Raw genomic sequence first — 23,719 nt, 5'->3', positions numbered from 1 at the left:
ACAGAAAGTATTTCTACCGGTGGAAAAGGCTCAGGAGACCCAGAGCATGGTCAAACAACTTTTGAGACCAAGATCAGTTTCAATTCATCAGTGCATTCGCATGTTGGGGAAAATGGTGGCGGCTTACGAGGCGCTACAATATGGCCGATTCCATGCCAGGGTATTCCAGTGGGACCTACTGGACAAGTGGTCCAAGTCGCATCTCCACATGCATCAAAAGATAATCTTGTCAGCAAAAGCCAGAATTTTGCTCCTGTGGTGGCTACAAATATCTCACCTCCTGGAGGGACGCAGGTTCGGGATTCAGACCTGGATCCTGGTGACCACGGATGCAAGTCTCCGAGGATGGGGAGCAGTCACGCAAAGCGAAAGCTTCCAAGGAAGGAGGTCAAGTCAAGAAACTCGCCTTCACATAAACATTCTGGAGTTGAGAGCGGTGTACAACAGTCTTCATCATGCGGCACACCTTCTTCAAGGTCTTCCCATACAGATCCAGTCAGACAATGTAACGGCAGTAGCTTACATAAACCGTCAAGGCAGAACAAAAAGCAGAGCGGCAATGACAGAGGTGACAAAGATACTCCTCTGGGCTGAAAGACATGCAAAAGCCCTGTCGGCAATTTTCATTCTGGGAGTGGACAACTGGGAAGCAGACTTCCTCAGCAGACACGATCTCCATCCAGGAGAATGGGGCCTCCACCCAGAAGTCTTTGCGGAGGTTGCAAGTCGTTGGGGCGTTCCTCAAGTGGATATGATGGCATCACGCCTCAACAAGAAGCTTCAGAAATATTGTTCCAGGTCGAGAGACCCACAAGCAATAGCGATAGATGCACTGGAGACCCAGTGGGTGTTTCAATCGGTGTATCTGTTCCCTCCACTTCCACTTATTCCAAAAGTTCTCAAGATCATCAGAAGAACAAGAGTTCGAGCAATAGTCATTGCTCCAGATTGGCCAAGGAGGGCTTGGTATCCAGATCTTCAAGAGTTATTACTGGAAGATCCTCAGCCACTTCCTCTTCACGAGGACCTGCTTCAGCAGGGGCCGTTAGTTTATCAGGACTTACCGCGGCTGCGTTTGACGGCATGGCTGTTGAGCACCAGATCCTAGCCGTAAGGGTATTCCCAATGAAGTCATTCCCACACTTATTCTGGCCAGGAAAGGGGTAACGTCCAAACATTACCATCGTATTTGGAGAAAATATGTATCTTGGTGTGAATCCAAGAAGTCTCCTGCGGTGGAGTTTCAATTAGGATGACTTCTCCTATTTCTACAGGCGGATGTGAATGCTGGATTGAGATTAGGATCTATCAAGGTTCAGATTTCGGCCTTGTCAGTTTTCTTTCAGAAACAATTGGCTTCTCTTCCTGAGGTCCAGACGTCCGTGAAGGGGGTTCTGCACATCCAACCTCCCTTTGTGCCTCCTGCGGCGCCATGGGATCTTAATGTGGTGTTGCAGTTCCTTTAATCGGACTGGTTTGAGCCTCTACAAGAGGTAGTGTTGAAGTTTCTCACTTGGAAAGTGGTCATGCTGTTGGCCTTGGCCTCAGGCAGACGAGTGTCTGAGTTAGGTGCTCTGTCACACAAAGTCCTTACTTAATATTTCACGAAGATAGGGCTGAACTGAGAACCCGTCAGCACTTTCTTCCGAAGGTTGTGTCTTCTTTTCATAACAACCAACCAGTGGTGGTGCCAGTGGCTTCTGACACCTCAGCCGTCCCAAAGTCCTTGGATGTCGTCAGAGCGTTGAGGACTTATGTTGCAAGAACGGCTAGAATAAGGAAAACAGAATCGTTATTTGTCCTCTATGACCCCAACAAGATTGGGGGTCCTGCTTCTAAGCAGACTATTGCGCGCTGGATCAGGGGTACCATTCATCATGCTCATTCCACGGCAGGATTGCAGTTACCGACTTCGGTAAAAGCCCACTCTACAAGGAAGTGGGTTCGTCCTGGGCGGCTGCCAGGGTGTCTCGGCATTGCAAATCTGCGAGCTGCTACTTGGTCAGGTGCAAACACGTTTGCTAAGTTTTATGAGTTTGACACCTTGGCTGCTGACGACCTAAAATTTGGTCAGTCAGTTCTGCAGGAACATTAGCACTTTCCCGCCCGTACTGGGAGCTTTGGTATATCCCCATGGTACTAAAATGGACCCCAGCATCCTCTAGGACGTAAGAGAAAATAGGATTTTAATAACCTACCGGTAAATCCTTTTCTCGTAGTCCGTAGAGGATGCTGGGCGCCCGCCCAGTGCTCCATTTTTCCTGCTGATTACGTTTAAATATTTTGCCCATGTGTGTTTATATGTTGACAGCTGTTGCTGTTGAGTTATACATGCTGGTTGGCATGAGTTATGTTACAGGCCATGTTAGCCGACATGTTTCTTGTGTATGGTGTAAGCTGGTGTGAATCTCGCCACAAGTTTATTAGTAAATCCTCTCTCGAATATGTACGTCTCCTCGGGCACAGTTCCTATACTGAGGTTTGGAGGAGGGGCATAGAGGGAGGAGTCAGTTCACACTGTTAAAAAGTCTTAAAGTGCCGAAGGCTCCTGCGGAACGGTCAATACCCCATGGTACTAAAATGGACCCCAGTATCCTCTACGGACTACGAGAAAAGGATTTACCAGCAGGTTATTAAAATCCTATTTATCTGACCTAGTAACTAATTATTAAAAACAATATTCTGTTCTTTCATACTTACATAGATCCTAACTTTTCTATCCTAAGCTGCACAGGTACTGAAAGAGTTAAACAGAAAATGGCAAATACATAACTAAGATACTGTATGAACGCAGGCTTGTTCTTACCTTGCCAATGGGGTTGTTTGGAGTATTTAATATAATAGCCTTTGTTCTGGGACTGAATTTACTGGCCAATTCCTCAGGGTCTAAAGTCCAGTCAGCACTTGATACAGTACTTTTACCACTGTCTTTCTGTGAATCACAATTGCATGTCATTTTAGTAGGGTTTCATATACTAAAACAGGGTAATTCAATTTTCGGGGATGTGCAGTCTTGATATTTGCCTGCGCACATCAATGAGAATTATGATAGCCCAACATTGCTGATTATCCTGCGAGGGAAATTGTGGTTGTTGGGTCCACATTCCAACCGCCCTTACATTGTACTGATGGCACTGTACGTATACTGGCGATAATCAAATTCACCCATTAATATAACTACTGTATACACAATACTATTTGCTAATTTAAAATGCACTATTGTATTATTTCTGTGCTTTTTCACCCCAAACATTAGAAAACAAAGCACACAATGTTAAATAATAATAATAATAATAATAATTTTATTTATATAGCGCTCTTTCTCCAACAGGACTCAAGGCGCTTTACAGACATCAAAAACAATGCACATGATACAGAGGATTTGAGTAATACAACAATAGACAAGCAACACAGACATAAAAGAAAAATCTTAAGTCCACAGATAAATAAAATCATAAAAGCACAAATATGCAACTTCATTTATTTAAGTTGGAGGATTTTAAAGGATCAGCAAAGCATATCTTCAGGACACAGGTCAATCTACAGCAAAAAAGGGCAAAGTCACGGGAGTAGAGAAAAAAAAAAGAAAAAGATACTACTGTCCATATAAACCAACCAGGTTCTAAATGTCACTGAGTTTAGAAAATGTGGTTGGTTGGTATGAGGCACACCAATTTCTGCTTTGCAGCAGTTATCATAAGGATTCTGTAGGGGTTTGCTAAGATGTGTTCCTGTAGCAGGCTTGGCCTGGCAGGACTCTTGTGTAAAAATTTGTCTAAGGCCGGTGCCAACAGGTGCCCATATTTCATGTTTGTTTCACTACTTATACTGACACGAACGTTAACTGTCCCATATTGCTTGGCTACCATTTATGGAAAGTATGGTACTAGTCTTAAATAACGGAAGTGTCACATCTATAAAGTATCCTTCTCAGCGCCAGAGATATTATCCTGTTCTCAAGACTCTTGCCGAGAAGTGTGCATTTGTGCACGTTTCATGACCGGTACAGGTAGTACAATGTTACATTATTCTATACTTACATATCTCAGCGGTATAGAGACAGGAGTGGCGCCAGCCATCTTTACCATGGGGTAATAACAGTCATAAAAAGGCTCTATTATTATCACCTATTAAACATAAAATAAGAATTTACTTACCGATAATTCTATTTCTCGGAGTCCGTAGTGGATGCTGGGGTTCCTGAAAGGACCATGGGGAATAGCGGCTCCGCAGGAGACAGGGCACAAAAAGTAAAGCTTTAGGATCAGGTGGTGTGCACTGGCTCCTCCCCCTATGACCCTCCTCCAAGCCTCAGTTAGGATACTGTGCCCGGACGAGCGTACACAATAAGGAAGGATTTTGAATCCCGGGTAAGACTCATACCAGCCACACCAATCACACTGTACAACCTGTGATCTGAACCCAGTTAACAGTATGATAACAGCGGAGCCTCTGAAAAGATGGCTCACAACAATAATAACCCGATTTTTGTAACTATGTACAAGTAATGCAGATAATCCGCACTTGGGATGGGCGCCCAGCATCCACTACGGACTCCGAGAAATAGAATTATCGGTAAGTAAATTCTTATTTTCTCTATCGTCCTAGTGGATGCTGGGGTTCCTGAAAGGACCATGGGGATTATACCAAAGCTCCCAAACGGGCGGGAGAGTGCGGATGACTCTGCAGCACCGAATGAGAGAACTCCAGGTCCTCCTTAGCCAGGGTATCAAATTTGTAGGATTTTACAAACGTGTTTGCCCCTGACTAAATAGCCGCTCGGCAAAGTTGTAAAGCCGAGACCCCTCGGGCAGCCGCCCAAGATGAGCCCACCTTCCTTGTGGAATGGGCATTTACATATTTTGGCTGTGGCAGGCCTGCCACAGAATGTGCAAGCTGAATTGTATTACACATCCAACTAGCAATAGTCTGCTTAGAAGCAAGAGCACCCAGTTTGTTGGGTGCATACAGGATAACAGCAAGTCAGTTTTCCTGACTCCAGCCGTCCTGGAACCTATACTTTCAAGGCCCTGACAACATCCAGCAACTTGGAGTCCTCCAAGTCCCTAGTAGGCGCAAGGCACCACAATAAGCTGGTTCAGGTGAAACACTGACACCACCTTAGGGAGAGAACTGGGGACGAGTCCGCAGCTCTGCCCTGTCCGAATGGACAAACAGATATGGGCTTTTTTGAGAAAAAAACCCACCAATTTGACACTCGCCTGGCCCAGGCCAGGGCCAAGAGCATGGTCACTTTTCATGTGAGATGTTTCAAATCCACAGATTTGACTGGTTTTAAACCAATGTGATTTGAGGAATCCCAGAACTACGTTAAGATCCCACAGTGCCACTGGAGGCACAAAAGGGGGTTGTATATGCAATACTCCCTTGACAAACTTCTGGACTTCAGGAACTGAAGCCAATTCTTTCTGGAAGAAAATCGACAGGGCCGAAATTTGAACCTTAATGGGCCCCAATTTGAGGCCCATAGACACTCCTGTTTGCAGGAAATGCAGGAATCGACCGAGTTGAAATTTCTTCGTGGGGCCTTCCTGGCCTCACACCACGCAACATATTTTCGCCACATGTGGTGATAATGTTGTGCGGTCACCTCCTTCCTGGCTTTGACCAGGGTAGGAATGACCTCTTCCGGAATGCCTTTTTCCCTTAGGATCCGGCGTTCCACCGCCATGCCGTCAAACGCAGCTGCGGTAAGTCTTGGAACAGACATGGTACTTGCTGAAGCAAGTCCCTTCTTAGCGGCAGAGGCCATAAGTCCTCTGTGAGCATCTCTTGAAGTTCCGGGTACCAAGTCCTTCTTGGCCAATCCGGAGCCATGAGTATAGTTCTTACTCCTCTACGTCTTATAATTCTCAGTACCTTAGGTATGAGAAGCAGAGGAGGGAACACATACACCGACTGGTACACCCACGGTGTTACCAGAACGTCCACAGCTATTGCCTGAGGGTCTCTTGACCTGGCGCAATACCTGTCCCGTTTTTTGTTCAGACGGGACGCCATCATGTCCACCTTTGGTATTTCCCAACGGTTCACAATCATGTGGAAAAACTTCCCGATGAAGTTTCCACTCTCCCGGGTGGAGGTCGTGCCTGCTGAGGAAGTCTGCTTCCCAGTTTCCACTCCCGGAATGAAACACTGCTGACAGTGCTATCACATGATTTTCCACCCAGCGAAAAGTCCATTGCCCTCCTGCTTCTTGTGCCGCCCTGTCTGTTTACGTGGGCGACTGCCGTGATGTTTTTCCCACTGGATCAATACCGGCTGACCTTGAAGCAGAGGTCTTGCTAAGCTTAGAGCATTATAAATTTACCCTTAGCTCCAGTATATTTATGTGGAGAAAAGTCTCCAGACTTGATCACACTCCCTGGAAATTTTTTCCTTGTGTGACTGCTCCCCAGCCTCTCGGGCTGGCCTCCGTGGTCACCAGCATCCAATCCTGAATGCCGAATCTGCGGCCCTCTAGAAGATGAGCACTCTGTAACCACCACAGGAGAGACACCCTTGTCCTTGGATATAGGGTTATCCGCTGATGCATCTGAAGATGCGATCCGGACCATTTGTCCAGCAGATCCCACTGAAAAGTTCTTGCGTGAAATCTGCCGAATGGAATTGCTTCGTAGGAAGCCACCATTTTTACCAGGACCCTTGTGCAATGATGCACTGACACTTTTCCTGGTTTTAGGAGGTTCTTGACTAGCTCGGATAACTCCCTGGCTTTCTCTTCCGGGAGAAACACCTTTTTCTGGACTGTGTCCAGAATCATCCCTAGGCACAGCAGACGTGTCGTCAGGATCAGCTGCGATTTTGGAATATTTAGAATCCATCCGTGCTGTTGTAGCAGTATCCGAGATAGTGCTACTCCGACCTCCAACTGTTCCCTGGACTTTGCCCTTATCAGGAGATCGTCCAAGTAAGGGGTAATTAAGACGCCTTTTCTTCGAAGAAGAATCATCATTTCGGCCATTACCTTGGTAAAGACCCGGGGTGCCGTGGACAATCCAAACGGCAGCGTCTGAAACTGACAGTGACAGTTCTATACCACGAACCTGAGGTACCCTTAGTGAGAAGGGCAAATTTGGGACATGGAGGTAAGCATCCCTGATGTCCCGGGACACTATATAGTCCCCTTCTTCCTGGTTCGTTATCACTGCTCTGAGTGACTCCATCTTGATTTGAACCTTTGTAAGTGTTCAAATTTTTTTAGATTTAGAATAGGTCTCACCTAGCCTTCTGGCTTCAGTACCACAATATAGTGTGGAATAATACCCCTTTCCTTGTTGTAGGAGGGGTAATTTGATTATCACCTGCTGGGAATACAGCTTGTGAATTTTTTCCCATACTGCCTCCTTGTCGGAGGGATACCTTGGTAAAGCAGACTTCAGGAGCCTGCGAGGGGGAAACGTTTCGACATTCCAATCTGTACCCCTGGGATACTACTTGTAGGATCCAGGGGTCCTGTACGGTCCCAGCGTCATGCTGAGAGCTTGGCAGAAGCGGTGGAAGGCTTCTGTTCCTGGGAATGGGCTGCCTGCTGCAGTCTTCTTCCCTTTCCTCTATCCCTGGGCAAATATGACTCTTATAGGGACGAAAGGACTGAGGCTGAAAAGACGGTGTCTTTTTCTGCAGAGATGTGACTTAGGGTAAAAACGGTGGATTTTCCAGCAGTTGCCGTGGCCACCAGGTCCGATGGACCGACCCCAAATAACTCCTCTTCCTTTATACGGCAATACACCTTTGTGCCGTTTGGAATCTGCATCACCTGACCACTGTCGTGTCCATAAACATCTTCTGGCAGATATGGACATCGCACTTACTCTTGATGCCAGAGTGCAAATATCCCTCTGTGCATCTCGCATATATAGAAATGCATCCTTTAAATGCTCTATAGTCAATAAAATACTGTCCCTGTCAAGGGTATCAATATTTTTAGTCAGGGAATCCGACCAAGCCACTCCAGCTCTGCACATCCAGGCTGAGGCGATCGCTGGTCGCAGTATAACACCAGTATGTGTGTATATACTTTTATATGATATTTTTCAGCCTCCTGTCAGCTGGCTCCTTGAGGACGGCCCTATCTATAGACGGTACCGCCACTTGTTTTGATAAGCGTGTGAGCGCCTTATCCACCCTAAGGGGTGTTTCCCAACGCGCCCTAACTTCTGGCGGGAAAGGGTATACCGCCAATAATTTTCTATCGGGGGGAACCCACGCATCATCACACACTTCATTTAATTTATCTGATTCAGGAAAAACTACAGGTAGTTTTTTCACATCCCACATAATACCCTCTTTTGTGGTACTTGTAGTATCAGAAATATGTAACACCTCCTTCATTGCCCTTAACGTGTGGCCCTAATAAGGAATACGTTTGTTTATTCACCGTCGACACTGGATTCAGTGTCTGTGTCTGTGTCGACCGACTAAGGTAAACGGGCGTTTTAAAACCCCTGACGGTGTTTTTGAGACGTCTGGACCGGTACTAATTGTTTGTCGGCCGTCTCATGTCGTCAACCGACCTTGCAGCGTGTTGACATTATCACGTAATTCCCTAAATAAGCCATCCATTCCGGTGTCGACTCCCTAGAGAGTGACATCACCATTACAGGCAATTGCTCCGCCTCCTCACCAACATCGTCCTCATACATGTCGACACACACGTACCGACACACAGCACACACACAGGGAATGCTCTGATAGAGGACAGGACCCACTAGCCCTTTGGAGAGACAGAGGGAGAGTTTGCCAGCACACACCAAAAAACGCTATAATTATATAGGGACAACCTTATATAAGTGTTTTCCCTTATAGCATCTTTTTATATATTTCTAACGCCAAATTAGTGCCCCCCCTCTCTGTTTTAACCCTGTTTCTGTAGTGCAGTGCAGGGGAGAGCCTGGGAGCCTTCCCTCCAGCCTTTCTGTGAGGGAAAATGGCGCTGTGTGCTGAGGAGATAGGCCCCGCCCCTTTTTCGGCGGGCTCGTCTCCCGCTCTTCAACGGATTCTGGCAGGGGTTAAATATCTCCATATAGCCCCCGGAGGCTATATGTGAGGTATTTTTTGCCAAAAAATAGGTTTACATTGCCTCCCAGGGCGCCCCCCTCCCAGCGCCCTGCACCCTCAGTGACTGCCGTGTGAAGTGTGCTGAGAGCAATGGCGCACAGCTGCAGTGCTGTGCGCTACCTTAAGAAGACTGAGGAGTCTTCTGCCGCCGATTCTGGACCTTCTTCTCTTTTCAGCATCTGCAAGGGGGCCGGCGGCGAGGCTCCGGTGACCATCCAGGCTGTACCTGTGATCGTCCCTCTGGAGCTAATGTCCAGTAGCCAAAGAAGCCAATCCATCCTGCACGCAGGTGAGTTCACTTCTTCTCCCTTAGTCCCTCGTTGCAGTGATCCTGTTGCCAGCAGGACTCACTGTAAAATAAAAAACCTAAGCTAAACTTTTCTAAGCAGCTCTTTAGGAGAGCCACCTAGATTGCACCCTTCTCGGCCGGGCACAAAAATCTAACTGAGGCTTGGAGGAGGGTCATAGGGGGAGGAGCCAGTGCACACCACCTGATCCTAAAGCTTTACTTTTTGTGCCCTGTCTCCTGCGGAGCCGCTATTCCCCATGGTCCTTTCAGGAACCCCAGCATCCACTAGGACGATAGAGAAAAAATAATAGTATTTATGAATCACAAAAGGATGCATTACTTAAATACACCACTGCAAACATCACGTTTCATGTATTTTCTGTTTAAGTAACATGCGTGAAGATTCTTTGGGGTATATTCAATTAAAGTCGGACCCATTCCGACATGTATTTGTCGGAATGGATCCGACATCCCCTATTCAATCATATCTAAAAATCAACTTTTTCAAGTCGAATTTTAGATGGGACCTGGAGGAGGCGAGGGGGAAGGCGAGCCACGGGGGGCAGCCGGCGGCATCCAGAGGAGATCAGCGCTACTCCAGCAGGATGTCACTCACCCGCCCGACCTCACGGCAGCTTCCACCCAGCTCCAGCAGCGTGCTGGAGCTGGGTGGAAGCTGCCGTGAGGTTGGGCGGGTGAGTGACATCCAGCTGCAGCGCTGATCGTAGCGCTGATCTCCTGTATGCCCGCCGGCTGTCCCCCGTCTCCCTGCGGCTCCCCCCCCCCCTCGCCTCCTCCGGGTCCATCTCATTCCGACATAATTTAGATGCCGGATTGAGATGGTCGAAAACGGGGCCAAAACCTGTCGGATTTGGCCCCGTTTTCGACATCAACACGTGGATCGGCAGCTATTCCGCCGATCCACGTGCTTTTCGACAAGTCGAATGCTTCGTCTTGTCGAAAAGCTCTGAACAGGTCGAATCAGGATTCGACCTTTAAAGGTCGAAAACTGCCGTCTTTTCGACAGACGGCAGTTTTCGACTGCAATTGAATATACCCCATTAACCTTAAACAAATGGCGGTGGATCTTAAAGCCTATTATTTGCTACCAATTTCATGTGTTGAGATGTTATGGTCTATCGACACTTCAAGGCAAAGCAACACAAGTCACGAGCCAAAAGCTCAATGTAACTGCAGCATTTAACAAATCATTAAATCGGACTGAAGCCAAACGGTTTATACTTAAAATCCATAACACAACCACTACAATGTTATATTAGCATTATGGTCATCCGGTGATGGAACTACAGGGGACGCAGTTGCTATGGAACCCGAAGGTGAGGGGAGCCTACAGGATTAGCATGCTCAGAAAAGGCTCCTTGTGCTGCCATTTACGCTACTTTTGCTATGGCACTGGCAGTGCATTATTCTACCCCTGCTGCCAGCATTTATTTATATAGAAGCATTGTACACTGAGACATTCAGTCACAGAGGTCCCTGTCCCAGTTTAGTTTCCCCTCCCACAAATACAGAGATGCATGTCAAGGTCAATATTATATCCTGTGTGTACCGAATGTCTTTGGTCCACAGGAAGAATCCAGAGCAGCCGAAAACTGCATAAAATGTAGATATCCTAACCCCACACAGATAGCACACTGATCAAAATTCAACCAATGGCCCAACACTGTGAAGCAGGAAAGGATACAGCTGTAGCACAATGCAGCTTGAACGTTCTGCATGACACACACTGAACATAAAGCTCACCTCATCACCTTCTTCAACTAGGCCTTGGATTGCACTGAACAGGGAACCATAAGCTCCCACTGTCACAAGAATATCTTTGGTTGGATTAATCTTCCTTCCAGTCACTTTTCCATATACTTGAGACAATGCATCTACCAGCAGCGGGTGGCCCTGAAAAAAAAAAATAGGATTTAAAATTACCTACCGGTAAATCCTTTTCTTGTAGTCCGTAGAGGATGCTGGGGTTCATATTAGTACTGCGGGGTATAGATGGGTCCACCAGGAGCCATTGGCACGTTAAGAGTTTAACAGTGTGGGCTGGCTCCTCCCTCTATGAACCTCCTACCAGACCCAGTCAAGAAACTGTGCCCGAGGAGACGACATACTTCGAGAGAAGGAATTACACAGATAGTGGCGAGATTCATACCAGCTCATACAAACAAGGCAAACCCGGCAACCAAGCCGGAAAACTCAGCAACAGCTGAATAACATTACTGAACCAAGTAATAACACAGTACTTAACTAAGAACAAAGCAGTACTGACCAAGTAACCACAGCAGGAAAACGAAACGCAGGGCGGGCGCCCAGCATCCTCTACGGACTACAAGAAAAGGATTTACCGGTAGGTAATTAAAATTCTATTTTCTCTTACATCCTAGAGGATGCTGAGGTCCATATTAGTACCATGGGGATGTACCAAAGCTCCCAGAACGGGAGGGAGAGCGCGGAGGCTCCTGCAGAACTGATTGACCAAACTTCAGGTCCTCAGAGGCCAAAGTATCGAACTTGTAAAACTTAGCGAACGTGTTCGACCCAGACCAAGTAGCCGCTCGGCAAAGCTGTAAAGCCGAGACATCCCGGGCAGCCGTCCAGGAAGAACCCACCTTACGAGTAGAGTGGGCCTTAACAGATTTTCGGACATGGCAATCCTGCCGTAGAATAAGCATGCTGTATAGTGAACTTGATCCAGCGAGAAATCGTCTGCTTAGAAGCAGGACACCCAAGTTTCTTGGGATCATACAGGACAAACAAGTCCGATTTTCTGTGATGAGCAGTCCTCTTCACATAGAACTTCAAAGCCCTCACAACATCCAAGGCCTTTGAATTAATCGAGGAGTCAGTAGCCACTGGCACCACAATAGGTTGGTTGATATAAAAAGCCGACACAACCTTTGGAACTAACTGTTGACGCGTCCTGAGTTCCGCCCTATCTTTATGGAAGACCAAATAGGGACTTTTACAGGACAAAGCCCCCAATTCCAACACACGTCGTGCAGAAGCAAAGGCCAACAAAGTGATAGTCTTCCACGTGAGAAACTTGACCTCAGCCTCCTGTAAAGGCTCAAACCAATCCGATTGCAGGAAATGCAACACCACGTCAAGATCCCAGGGAGCTGTCGGCGCCACAAAGGGAGGCTGGATGTGCAGAATCCCTTTCAAAAAGGTCTGAACCTCAAGGAGGGCAGCTAATTGTTTCTGGAAGAAAATGGATAACGCCGAAATTTGGATCTTTAGTGACTCCAATCTCAGGCCCATATCCACACCTGCTTGCAGGAACAGGAGAAACCATCCCAGTTGAAACTCCACCGCAGGAAACTTCTTGGATTCACACCAAGACAAATATATTTTTTCAAAATTCGATGGTAATGTTAGACGTGTATCAAGGTAGGAATAACCGCGCTCGGAATACCCTTCCGAGCTAAGATCTGGCGCTCAACCGCCACGCTGTCAAACGTAGCTGTGGTAAGTCTTGATAAGCTAACGGACCCTGTTGTAGAAGATCCTCCCGAAGAGGTAGAGGCCGTGGATCTTCCAGTAGTAGATCCAGCAGATCCGCGTACCAAGCCCTCCTTGGCTAGTCCGGAGCAATGAGGATTGCCTGAACCCTTGTTCTGTTTACAAGCTGTAGAACTCTTGGAATGAGAGGAAGTGGAGGGAACACATACACTGACTGGAACACCCACGGTGTCACCAGTGCATCCACCGCCACTGCTTGTGGGTCTCTCGACCTGGAACAGTACCTCCGCAGCTTCTTGTGGACGCGGGATGCCATCATGTAAATGTGAGGTACACCCCACCAACTAGTTACCTCCTCGAACACCTCCGGGTGAAGGCCCCACTCTCCTGGATGGAGATCGTGTCTGCTGAGGACGTCCGCTTCCCAGTTGTCTACTCCCGGAATGAAGATTGCTGACATCTCCACTGCGTGCCTTTCCGCCCAGAGGAGGATTCTTGCCACCTCTGACGTTGCAGCTCTGCTCTTCGTTCCGCCTTGTCAGTTTATGTAGGCCACCGTGGTCACGTTGTCCGACTGCACCTGAACAGCCTGACCCTGTAGAAGGTGTGCTGCTTGAAGAGGACTGTTGTACACGGCTCTTAGCTCCAGGATGTTTATAGGAAGGGATTCCTGACTTGACCACCTTCCTTGGAAGGTTTCCCCTCGAGTGACTGCTCCCCAACCTCTGAGACTTGCATCCGTGGTTAGAAGGATCCAGTCCTGAACCCCGAACCTGCGGCCCTCCAGAAGGTGTGGTACTTGTAGCCACCAAAGGAGAGAAATCCTTGCTTTCGGCGACAGACGTATCCTCTGATGCATGTTCAGTGAGATCCCGACCACTGGTCTAGGAGATCCAGCTGAAATGGCAGAGCATGAAACCTTCCGTACTGCAGAGCCTCGTAGGAGGAAACCATCTTCCCCAAAAGGCGGATGCACTGATGAACCGATACCCGGGCAGGCTTTAAGACATCACAGACCATTGACTGTATCACAAACGCTTTCTCCACCGGGAGAAACACCCTCTGCACCTCCGTGTCGAGGATCATTCCCAGGAAAGAAAGCCTCCTTGACGGCTCCAGATGAGACTTCGGAAGGTTCAGGATCCAACCGTGCTCCCTGAGCAGATGCGTTGTGAGAGCAACTTCTCCCTGGACGATGCCTTGATCAGCAGGTCGTCCAGATATGGAATTATGTTCACCCCCTGCTTGCGGAGGAGAACCATCATCTCTGCCATCACCTTGGTGAAGATCCTTGGTGCCGTGGAGAGACCGAATGGTAGTGCTTGAAACTGATAGTGATCGTCTAACAGTGCAAACCTGAGATAAGCATGATGCGGCGACTAAATTGGAATGTGGAGGTATGCATCCTTGATGTCCAGGGACACCAGAAACTTCTGTTAAGTTCGATTAACTTGCAAAGAAATGCAATACATACGCACACTGTGGTTCGAGCCGCTGCGGCCGCTAATCATATGCATATAACCGCTATACTGTGTATATAAGTTGTGTAAACCCGCTGACACGTTATGCGCACAATATAGCGACACGTGTGGCTGAATACACTTTACCCCAAACAAGAATGGAATGCGACACCAGTAGTTAAATGTTATGTTGTGGTCCAACGCATCAACAGTATTTATGTAAAAAGTACAACAATATACAAAGAAGAGCTACAACCAATAATACATACGTTTAAATCGCGAGCGCTCCTGGATCCAGGACTCAGTCAGTCTTAGCAAGATGACCTTCAGAGAATAGAGACTGAGCCTGGTCAGGAATCCTCTCTTTTATACGTGTCCAAATACAGTACAATGGGAACTGTAAGCTCTTCTTTCATAGGTCAGAGGGCAAATTATTTACAGTACATGAGGGGTCACAGGTTGGTTTGAATGAATGGGCGATGATTGGTCCAGGTGTACTTGCAGGTGTACTCGCCACTGGGTTCCCGCCGAATATCATGAGTACAGTATTACAGCAGTTTGCGAATATTACAATTCTGCGTATATCTATACGCAGAAACATGCGATAAACAGGAAATAGCCACCGGACTGTAGATCACAAAATACTCTACATCTGGATACCCAACTGCTCCATCCCCTCACACCATGTACAGTTGAATAGCTCCGTTGTTTTACCTTTTAAATGTATGTAAGTTGCTGACAATGTGTATGGAGACTACGCAAGGCCTGGGTATGTAGCATGCGTGTATGCGTACGCACGGCGGCAACGCGCACGAACAGAGGCCACTCTGTTTGGAGTTTGCACGTGTGTGTGTAATATTTTTGACTTCGTCTCTCCCCCTCCTCCAGACCTGAGATCACCGCCCTCAGAGATTCCATTCTGAATTTGAACTCCCTTAGATAAGGATTTAACAATTTCAAGTTCAAAATTGGCCTGACCGAACCATCCGGCTTCGGTACCACAAAAAGGTTTGAATAGTAACCCTTGTTTTGTTGATGAGGTGGAACTGGAACAATGACTTCCGACAGTTCCAATTTTCGGACAGCTTCCTGTAGAATAGCTCTGTCTGCCAGCAAAGCTGGCAAGCCTGATTTGAAGAATCGGTGAGGTGGAAGAGTTTGAAACTCCAGCTTGTATCCCCGGGACACAATATCCTGCACCCAGGGATCCAGGCCGGACAACACCCAGACGTGGCTGAAATGCCGGAGTCTTGCTCCCACCTGACCAACCTCCAGGCTGTGCAGTCCACCGTCATGCTGAGGATTTTGAGGCACCAGAAGTAGACTTCTGGTCCTGGAAACCTGCAGGTGGAGTTTTTTTTAATTTAGCCCTACCTCCTCTAAAGAAGGTGTTAGAGGGCTTGTTTTTTCAAGTCTTAGCGGGGCGAAAGGACTGCGACGTATTGGGAGAAAAAGGTTTCTTCATAGCCTGTGAAGCTGAGGGAAGAAAAGGAGACTTACCCGCGGTTGCCGTGGAAATACACGCATCCAGCACCTCCCCAAAGAGAGCCTGACCTGTGTAGGGTAGGTTCTCCACACTTCTCCTGGATTCCGCGTCCGCAGACCATTGACGCAGCCAGAGACCCCTGCAAGCCGAGACGGACATGGAGGAGATCCCTGCAGCCATATAACCCAGGTCCTTCATGGATTCTACCATAAATCCTGCAGAATCCTGTATATTACGTAAAAACAATTCAACGTCACCCTTATCCATCGTAGCCAAGTCTTCCAGTAGTGTGCCTGACCACTTTGCTATAGCTTTAGAAATCCATGCACAGGCAATAGTAGGCCACAGTATCGCCCCTGAAGCCGTGTATATGAACTTGAGCGTAGTGTCAACCTTGCGATCTGCCGGTTCTTTCAATGCGGTAGATCCTGGGACAGGTAAGACCACCTTCTTTGACAGTCTGGAGACAGATGCGTCAACTATAGGCGGGGTTTCCCATTTTTTCCTATCTTCCTCAGGGAAGGGAAAAGCAACCAGAACCCTTTTTGGGATCTAGAATTTTTTCTCCGGGTTTTCCCAGGATTTTTCAAAAATAGCATTTAATTCTTTAGATGCAGGGAAGGTTAGCGAGGCTTTCTTGGTATCAGTGAAGTAAGCCTCCTCAACCTGCTCAGGAGTTGCCTCTGGTGATCAAGCCTTAACGTGGTGAAACGTACGTTCAGTCTATGGACCTCAGCCAACAGCTTCCCGGCTCCTCACTGCAGGGGGAAGCCGCTCACGACATGTGAAACCAACTGCTAACCGCAGCCGCTACATACTCACGGCATATGAAATACTGTTATCCACGGTTTGGTAACTAACAGCTTCACTTGCACACAATCTCTTTCAGGCACTCGCTTGTCTCCTGCTGATGAATTTGAACCCTGCAATGCCATAGGTAACAGGGCTCATCTAACGCCAGATACAGGCAGACACAGTGGTGTTACACCTATTTTTCTAAACAGCCCAGCTATCACCTTCACTCTCACCCATCATCCGCTCGGATGAAGATGATGGGCAGCAGATGAGGGGGGTGCAATTTGGACTACACTATTCTCTATACATGACTTGTGTTACACTATTATATGAGGCTTATTAGGTAATTACGGCACAGCACTTAGAGCACACTCAAATCAACACCAGCCTTCAGCCTATTTAATATTCACATGCATGCCAGGTGATACATTCTCTTCTAAATTTTTCAGGCATTTACTTGTCTCCTGCTGGTGCATTTGTACCCTGCAACGCCACTGGCAACAGGGTAAATCTAACATCAGATACAGGGTGACATAGTGATGCTATACTTATTTTTCTAACGGCCCGGCTATTACCCTCACTCTCACCCATTATCCGCTCGTGGAAGATATTGGGCAGCAGATGAGGGCGATTGCGCTACGGACTGCACTATTCTCTACACATGTATTAAATGCGTCACAGAATATATGACATCATAAAATGTATTCATGGTGATACCGTGAAAAATATATAGGATTGCCTACATTTATTATGATCAGATTTTTGTATGGTCTTGCACAGATGGTGCAGATGTCGGAATACCAAAAGGACATTATGTCCTAAAATGATATAATTGAATGCATTAAATGTGGTCATATTTTTCCTTGGGCAAATAGCTTTTTGTTACCTTAACAAATGGCTCCTAATTGCAGCCTAATTTTGGATGGAAGTAAAAATAAGAATTTACTCACCGGTAATTCTATTTCTCGTAGTCCGTAGTGGATGCTGGGAACTCCGTAAGGACCATGGGGAATAGCGGGCTCCGAAGGAGGCTGGGCACTCTAGAAAGATCTTAGACTACCTGGTGTGCACTGGCTCCTCCCACTATGACCCTCCTCCAAGCCTCAGTTAGGTACTGTGCCCGGACGAGCGTACACAATAAGGAAGGATATTGAATCCCGGGTAAGACTCATACCAGCCACACCAATCACACCGTACAACTCGTGATATGAAACACAGTTAACAGTATGAAACAATAGAGCCTCTCAACAGATGGCTCAACAATAACCCGATTTAGTTAACAATAACTATGTACAAGTAATGCAGATAAACCGCACTTGGGATGGGCGCCCAGCATCCACTACGGACTACGAGAAATAGAATTACCGGTGAGTAAATTCTTATTTTCTCTAACGTCCTAGTGGATGCTGGGAACTCCGTAAGGACCATGGGGATTATACCAAAGCTCCCAAACGGGCGGGAGAGTGCGGATGACTCTGCAGCACCGAATGAGAGAACTCCAGGTCCTCCTCAGCCAGGGTATCAAATTTGTAGAATTTTGCCAACGTGTTTGCCCCTGACCAAGTAGCTGCTCGGCAAAGTTGTAAAGCCGAGACCCCTCGGGCAGCCGCCCAAGATGAGCCCACCTTCCTTGTGGAATGGGCATTGACAGATTTTGGCTGTGGCAGGCCTGCCACAGTATGTGCAAGCTGAATTGTACTACAAATCCAACGAGCAATAGTCTGCTTAGAAGCAGGAGCACCCAGCTTGTTGGGTGCATATAGGATAAACAGCGAGTCAGATTTTCTGACTCCAGCCGTCCTGGAAACATATATTTTCAGGGCCCTGACAACGTCTAGCAACTTGGAGTCCTCCAAATCCTTAGTAGCCGCAGGTACCACAATAGGCTGGTTCAGGTGAAACGCTGACACCACCTTATGGAGAAACTGGGGACGAGTCCTCAATTCTGCCCTATCCATATGGAAAATCAAATAAGGGCTTTTACAAGACAAAGCCGCCAATTCTGATACTCGCCTGGCAGAAGCCAAGGCAAATAACATAACCACCTTCCATGTGAGATATTTCAGATCCACGGTTTTTAGTGGTTCAAACCAAAGTGATTTTAAGAAAACTCAACACCACGTTGAGATCCCAAGGTGCCACAGGAGGCACAAACGGGGGCTGACTATGCAGCACTCCTTTTATAAATGTCTGAACTTCAGGTACTGAAGCTAGTTCTTTTTTGAAAGAAAATCGACAGAGCCGAGATCTGTACCTTAATGGAACCCAATTTAAGGCCCATAGTCACTTCTGCTTGCAGGAAATGCAGAAATCGACCTAGTTGAAATTCCTCTGTTGGGGCCCTTTCGGCCTCACACCATGCAACATATTTTCGCCATATGCGGTGATAATGAGTTGCTGTAACCTCTTTCCTGGCTTTAGTAAGCGTAGGAATTACTTCCTCCGGAATACCCTTTTCCTTCAGGATCCGGCGTTCAACCGCCATGCCGTCAAACGCAGCCGCGGTAAGTCTTGGAACAGACAGGGCCCCTGCTGCCGCAGGTCCTGACTGAGTGGCAGAGGCCATTGGTCCTCTGATATAAATTCTTGAAGTTCTGGGTACCAAGCTCTTCTTGGCCATCCACGAGTATCGTTCTTACTCCTCGCCTTCTTATTATTCTCAGTACCTTTGGTATGAGAGGCAGAGGGGAGAACACCTAAACCGACTGGTACACCCACGGTGTTACCAGAGCGTCCATAGCTATCGCCTGAGGGTCCCTTGACCTGGAGCAATATCTTTTATAGCTTTTTGTTAAGGCGGGACGCCATCATGTCCACCTGTGGCCTTTCCCAATGGTGTACAATCCTATTGGAAGACTTCTGGAGGAAGTCCACATTCTCCCGGGTGGAGGTCGTGTCTGTTGAGAAGATCTGCTTCCCAGTTGTCCACTCCGGGAATGAACACTGCTGACAGTGCTAACACATGATTTTCCGCCTATCGGAGAATCCTTGTGGCTTCTGCCATCGCCATCCTGCTTTTTGTGCCGCCCTGTTGATTACATGGGCGACTGCCGTGATGTTGTCTGATTGGATCAGTACCGGCTGGTTTTGAAGCAGAGGCCTTGCTGGCCTCAGGGCATTGTAAATGGCCCTCAGATCCAGAATATTTATGTGTAGGGAAATAACCTGACTTGACCAAAGTCCCTGGAAGTTTCTTCCCTATGTGACTGCCCCCCAGCCTCAAAGGCTGGAATCCATGGTCACTAGGACCTAGTCCTGTATGCCGAACCTGCGGCCCTCTTGAAGATGGGCACTCTGCAGCCACCACAGTAGAGATACCCTGGTCCTTGGAGACAGGGTTATCAGCCTATGCATCGGAAGATGCGATCCGGACCACTTGTCCAACAGGTCCCTCTGATAAGTTCTTGTATGGAACCTGCCTAATGGGATTGCTTCGTAAGAAGCTACCATTTTTCCCAGGACTCGCGTGCAATGATGCACCGCTACCTATTTTGGTTTCAGGAGGTCTCTGACTAGAGATGACAACTCCTTGGCTTTCTCCTCCGGGAGAAACACTATTTCTGGTTTATGTCCAGAACCATCCCCAGGAACAGTAGACGTGTCATAGGAACCAGCTGTGACTTTGGACTGTTTAGAATCCACCTATGCTGTTGTAGCACTTTCCAAAATAGTGCTACCCCGACTACCAACTGCTCCTTGGACCTCGCCCTTATAACGAGATTGTCCAATTACGGGATAATTACAACTCCCTTTTTTTTGAAGGAGTATCATCATTTCGGCCATTACCTTGATAAAACACCCTCGGTGCCATGTACAGTCCAAACGGCAGTGTCTGGACTTGGTAATGGTAATCCTGTACCACAAATCTGAGGTACTCCTGGCGAGGATGGTAAATGGGGACATGCAGGTAAGCATCCTTGATGTCCCGGGATACCATGTAATCCCCCTCGTCCAGGCTTGCAATAACCGCCCTGAGCGATTCCATATTGAACTTGAATTTTTTTATGTTCAAGGATTTTAAATATAAAATGGGTCACACCGAACCATGCGGTTTCGGTACCCCACCCGTGTGGAATAGTAACCCCGTCCTTGTTGAAGTAGGGGCACCTTGAGTATTACCTGCTGGGAATACCGCTTATTAATTGCCTCTAGCACAGCCTCCCTGCTTGAGGGAGTTGTCAGCAAGGCATATTTTAGGAAACGGCTGGGGGGAGACATCTCTAATTCCAGCTTGTACCCCTGAAATACTACTTGGAAGAAACAGGGATCCACCTGTGAGCGAGCCCACTAATTGCTGAAATTTTTGAGGCGGCCCCCCACCGTACCTGGCTACACCTGTGGAGCACCCGCGTCATGGTGTGTACTCACAGGAGGCGGGGGAAGAATCTTGATTCTGGGAACAGGCTGACTGGTGCAGCTTTTTCCCTCTACCCTTGTCTCTGTACAGAAAGGAAGCGCCATTTGACCCGCTTGCTTTTCTGAAGCCGAAAGGACTGTACCTTTTTCTGTGAGGAAACCTGAGGTAAAATTATTTCTTCCCAGCAGTTGCTGTGGATACGAGGTCCCAGAGACCATCCCCAAATAATTCCTCACTCTTATAAGGCTCTCTATGCGCTTTTTAAGTCAGCATCACCTGTCCAGTGACAGGTCTCTAATACCCTCCTGACAGAATGGGCATTACATTTATTTTGGATGCCAGCCGGCAAAATATCCCTCTGTGCATCCCCCATATATAAGACAACGTCTTTAATATGTTTTTATGTTTGCCAACTATTATCCCTGTTTGACAGGGTCACCAACCACGCTGTAGCAGCACTATCTGCAGGTCTCAGTCTAGTACCTGAGTGTGTAAATACAGACTTCAGGATAGCCTCCTGTTTTTTTTTTTTTTTTTTTTTTATCAACAGGTACCTATTAAAGTGGCCGTATCCTAAGACGACAGTGCCACCTTTTTTGACAAACGTGTGAGCGCCTTATCCACCCTAGGGGATATCTCCCAGCGTAACTTATCCTCCTGGCGGGAAAGGGTACGCCATCAGTAACTTTTTATAAATTACCAGTTTCTTAACGGGGGAACCCACGCTTTTCACACACTTCATTTATTCATCTGATGGGGGAACAAAACACTGCCTGTTTTTTCTCCCCAAACCTAAAACCCATTTATAGAGGTTAAAGTCAGAAATGTATAACACATTTTTTATTGCCGGGATCAAGTCACGGATTGGATTGTGTATATGTCTCCACCTTGTCGACACTGGAGTCAGACTCCGTGTCGACATCTGTGTCTGCCATCGGAGAGAGCGGGCGTTTTTGAGCCCCTGATGGCCTTTGAGACGCCTGGGCAGGCGCGGGCTGCGAAGCCGGCTGTCCCACAGCTGTTACGTCATCCACCCTTTTATGTAAGGAGTTGACACTGTCGGTTAATACCTTTTACCTCTCTATCCACTCTGGTGTCGGCCCCACAGGGGGCGACATCACATATATCGGCCTCTGTTCCGTCACCATATAAGCCTCCTCATTCAACATGTCGACACAGCCGTACCGACACACCGCAGACACACAGGGAATGCTCTAAACGAGGACAGGACCCACAAAAGCCCTTTGGGGGGGACAGAGTGAGAGTATGCCAGCACACACCAGAGCGCTATATACTGCAGGGACTAACTGAGTTATGTCCCCTATAGCTTTATATCTATATATATATATATAATGTATACTGCGCCTAAATTTAGTGCCCCCTCTCTCTTTTTTTAACCCTTGTAGACTGCAGGGGAGAGCCAGGGAGCTTCCCTCCAACGGAGCTGTGAGGGAAAATGGCGCCAGTGTGCTGAGGAGATAGGCTCCGCCCCTTTTTCGCGGCCTATTCTCCCATTTTTTATGGACTTCTGGCAGGGGTATTTACCTCATATATAGCCCCTGGGGCTATATATTGAGGTATTTTTGCCAGCCAAGGTGTTTTTATTGCTGCCTCAGGGCGCCCCCCCCCAGCGCCCTGCACCCTCAGTGACCGGAGTATGAAGTGTGTGAGAGGAGCAATGGCGCACAGCTGCAGTGCTGTGCGCTACCTTGGTGAAGACTGAGTCTTCATGCCGCCGATTTTCCGGACCATCTTCTTGCTTCTGGCTCTGTAAGGGGGACGGCGGCGCGGCTCCGGGACCGAACATCAAGGCTGGGCCTGCGGTCGATCCCTCTGGAGCTAATGGTGTCCAGTAGCCTAAGAAGCCCAATCCGGCTGCAAGCAGGCGAGTTCGCTTCTTCTCCCCTTAGTCCCTCGCTGCAGTGAGCCTGTTGCCAGCAGGTCTCACTGAAAAGAACAAATTCTAAGACTATAACTTTCTAAGAGCTCAGGAGAGCCCCTAGTGTGCATCCAACCTCGGCCGGGCACGAAATCTAACTGAGGCTTGGAGGAGGGTCATAGTGGGAGGAGCCAGTGCACACCAGGTAGTCTAAGATCTTTCTAGAGTGCCCAGCCTCCTTCGGAGCCCGCTATTCCCCATGGTCCTTACGGAGTTCCCAGCATCCACTAGGACGTTAGAGAAATGTATTAGGTATATGCCGTACATAGGAAATGTCATGTGTATAGCCGGTGACCAATCACTATAATTGATGTTGTAATGAGACACAACTTGAAGAGCAATCAATGAGACGCATTACAGGGTTTTCAGAATACCACATACCTAAGTGTGCTCAGCGAGACGTGTCATAAGGATCTCAGAGTGGCACTTGCACTCACTGTGCTTGCAAAAGAGGCTTTAGTAAGTGCAGATGCTTAACATGACTGCTGCCTCACAGTGTCTACATCTATATATTTTTTCATCAGATGGTATTGTGTCTCCCTGTCCACCACACTTAATGAGGTGACTGTGCCAAAATATACTAATAAGAATGTAATATTTCAGACACAAGCTGGATATGATAGTTGAAGGTGTCATATTACAATATGTACATTTTTGTGCCAATGGCAGTATGCCAAGTGTTGTAAGAGACGCTATATCTGTGATATACTCTTTGAGGAATATGACAGCTCTGACATTTATTGTAGCAAAAGTGGATCATATAAACAGTAGCCGGCGCACTCTGTGTGTTTCATGTTATGCCCTGCGGGGATTTTCAAATACTGTCTATACT

General features: G+C 47.6%; 1 protein-coding gene across 5 annotated transcripts in view; it reads right to left on the bottom strand.

Annotated features, from left to right (window-relative positions):
- The window catches only part of KYAT3 (kynurenine aminotransferase 3), a 255,249-nt gene that overhangs the window by 61,372 nt on the left and 170,158 nt on the right, over positions 1–23,719 (bottom strand). For all 5 annotated transcript variants that reach the window (XM_063939940.1, XM_063939941.1, XM_063939942.1 and 2 more), the window contains 3 exons: positions 11,135–11,284; positions 4,041–4,127; positions 2,807–2,932 (listed from right to left, as the gene is read on the bottom strand). In XM_063939940.1, the coding sequence (XP_063796010.1) occupies positions 2,807–2,932; positions 4,041–4,127; positions 11,135–11,284 (363 nt within the window). The remainder of the gene's footprint in view (positions 1–2,806; positions 2,933–4,040; positions 4,128–11,134; positions 11,285–23,719) is intronic.

Source organism: Pseudophryne corroboree, chromosome 9 (assembly GCF_028390025.1).
Source record: "Pseudophryne corroboree isolate aPseCor3 chromosome 9, aPseCor3.hap2, whole genome shotgun sequence".
NCBI lineage: Eukaryota > Metazoa > Chordata > Amphibia > Anura > Myobatrachidae > Pseudophryne > Pseudophryne corroboree.
The sequence above is the reverse complement of the archived record's forward strand: the minus strand, read 5'-3'. Positions and strand labels throughout refer to the sequence as shown.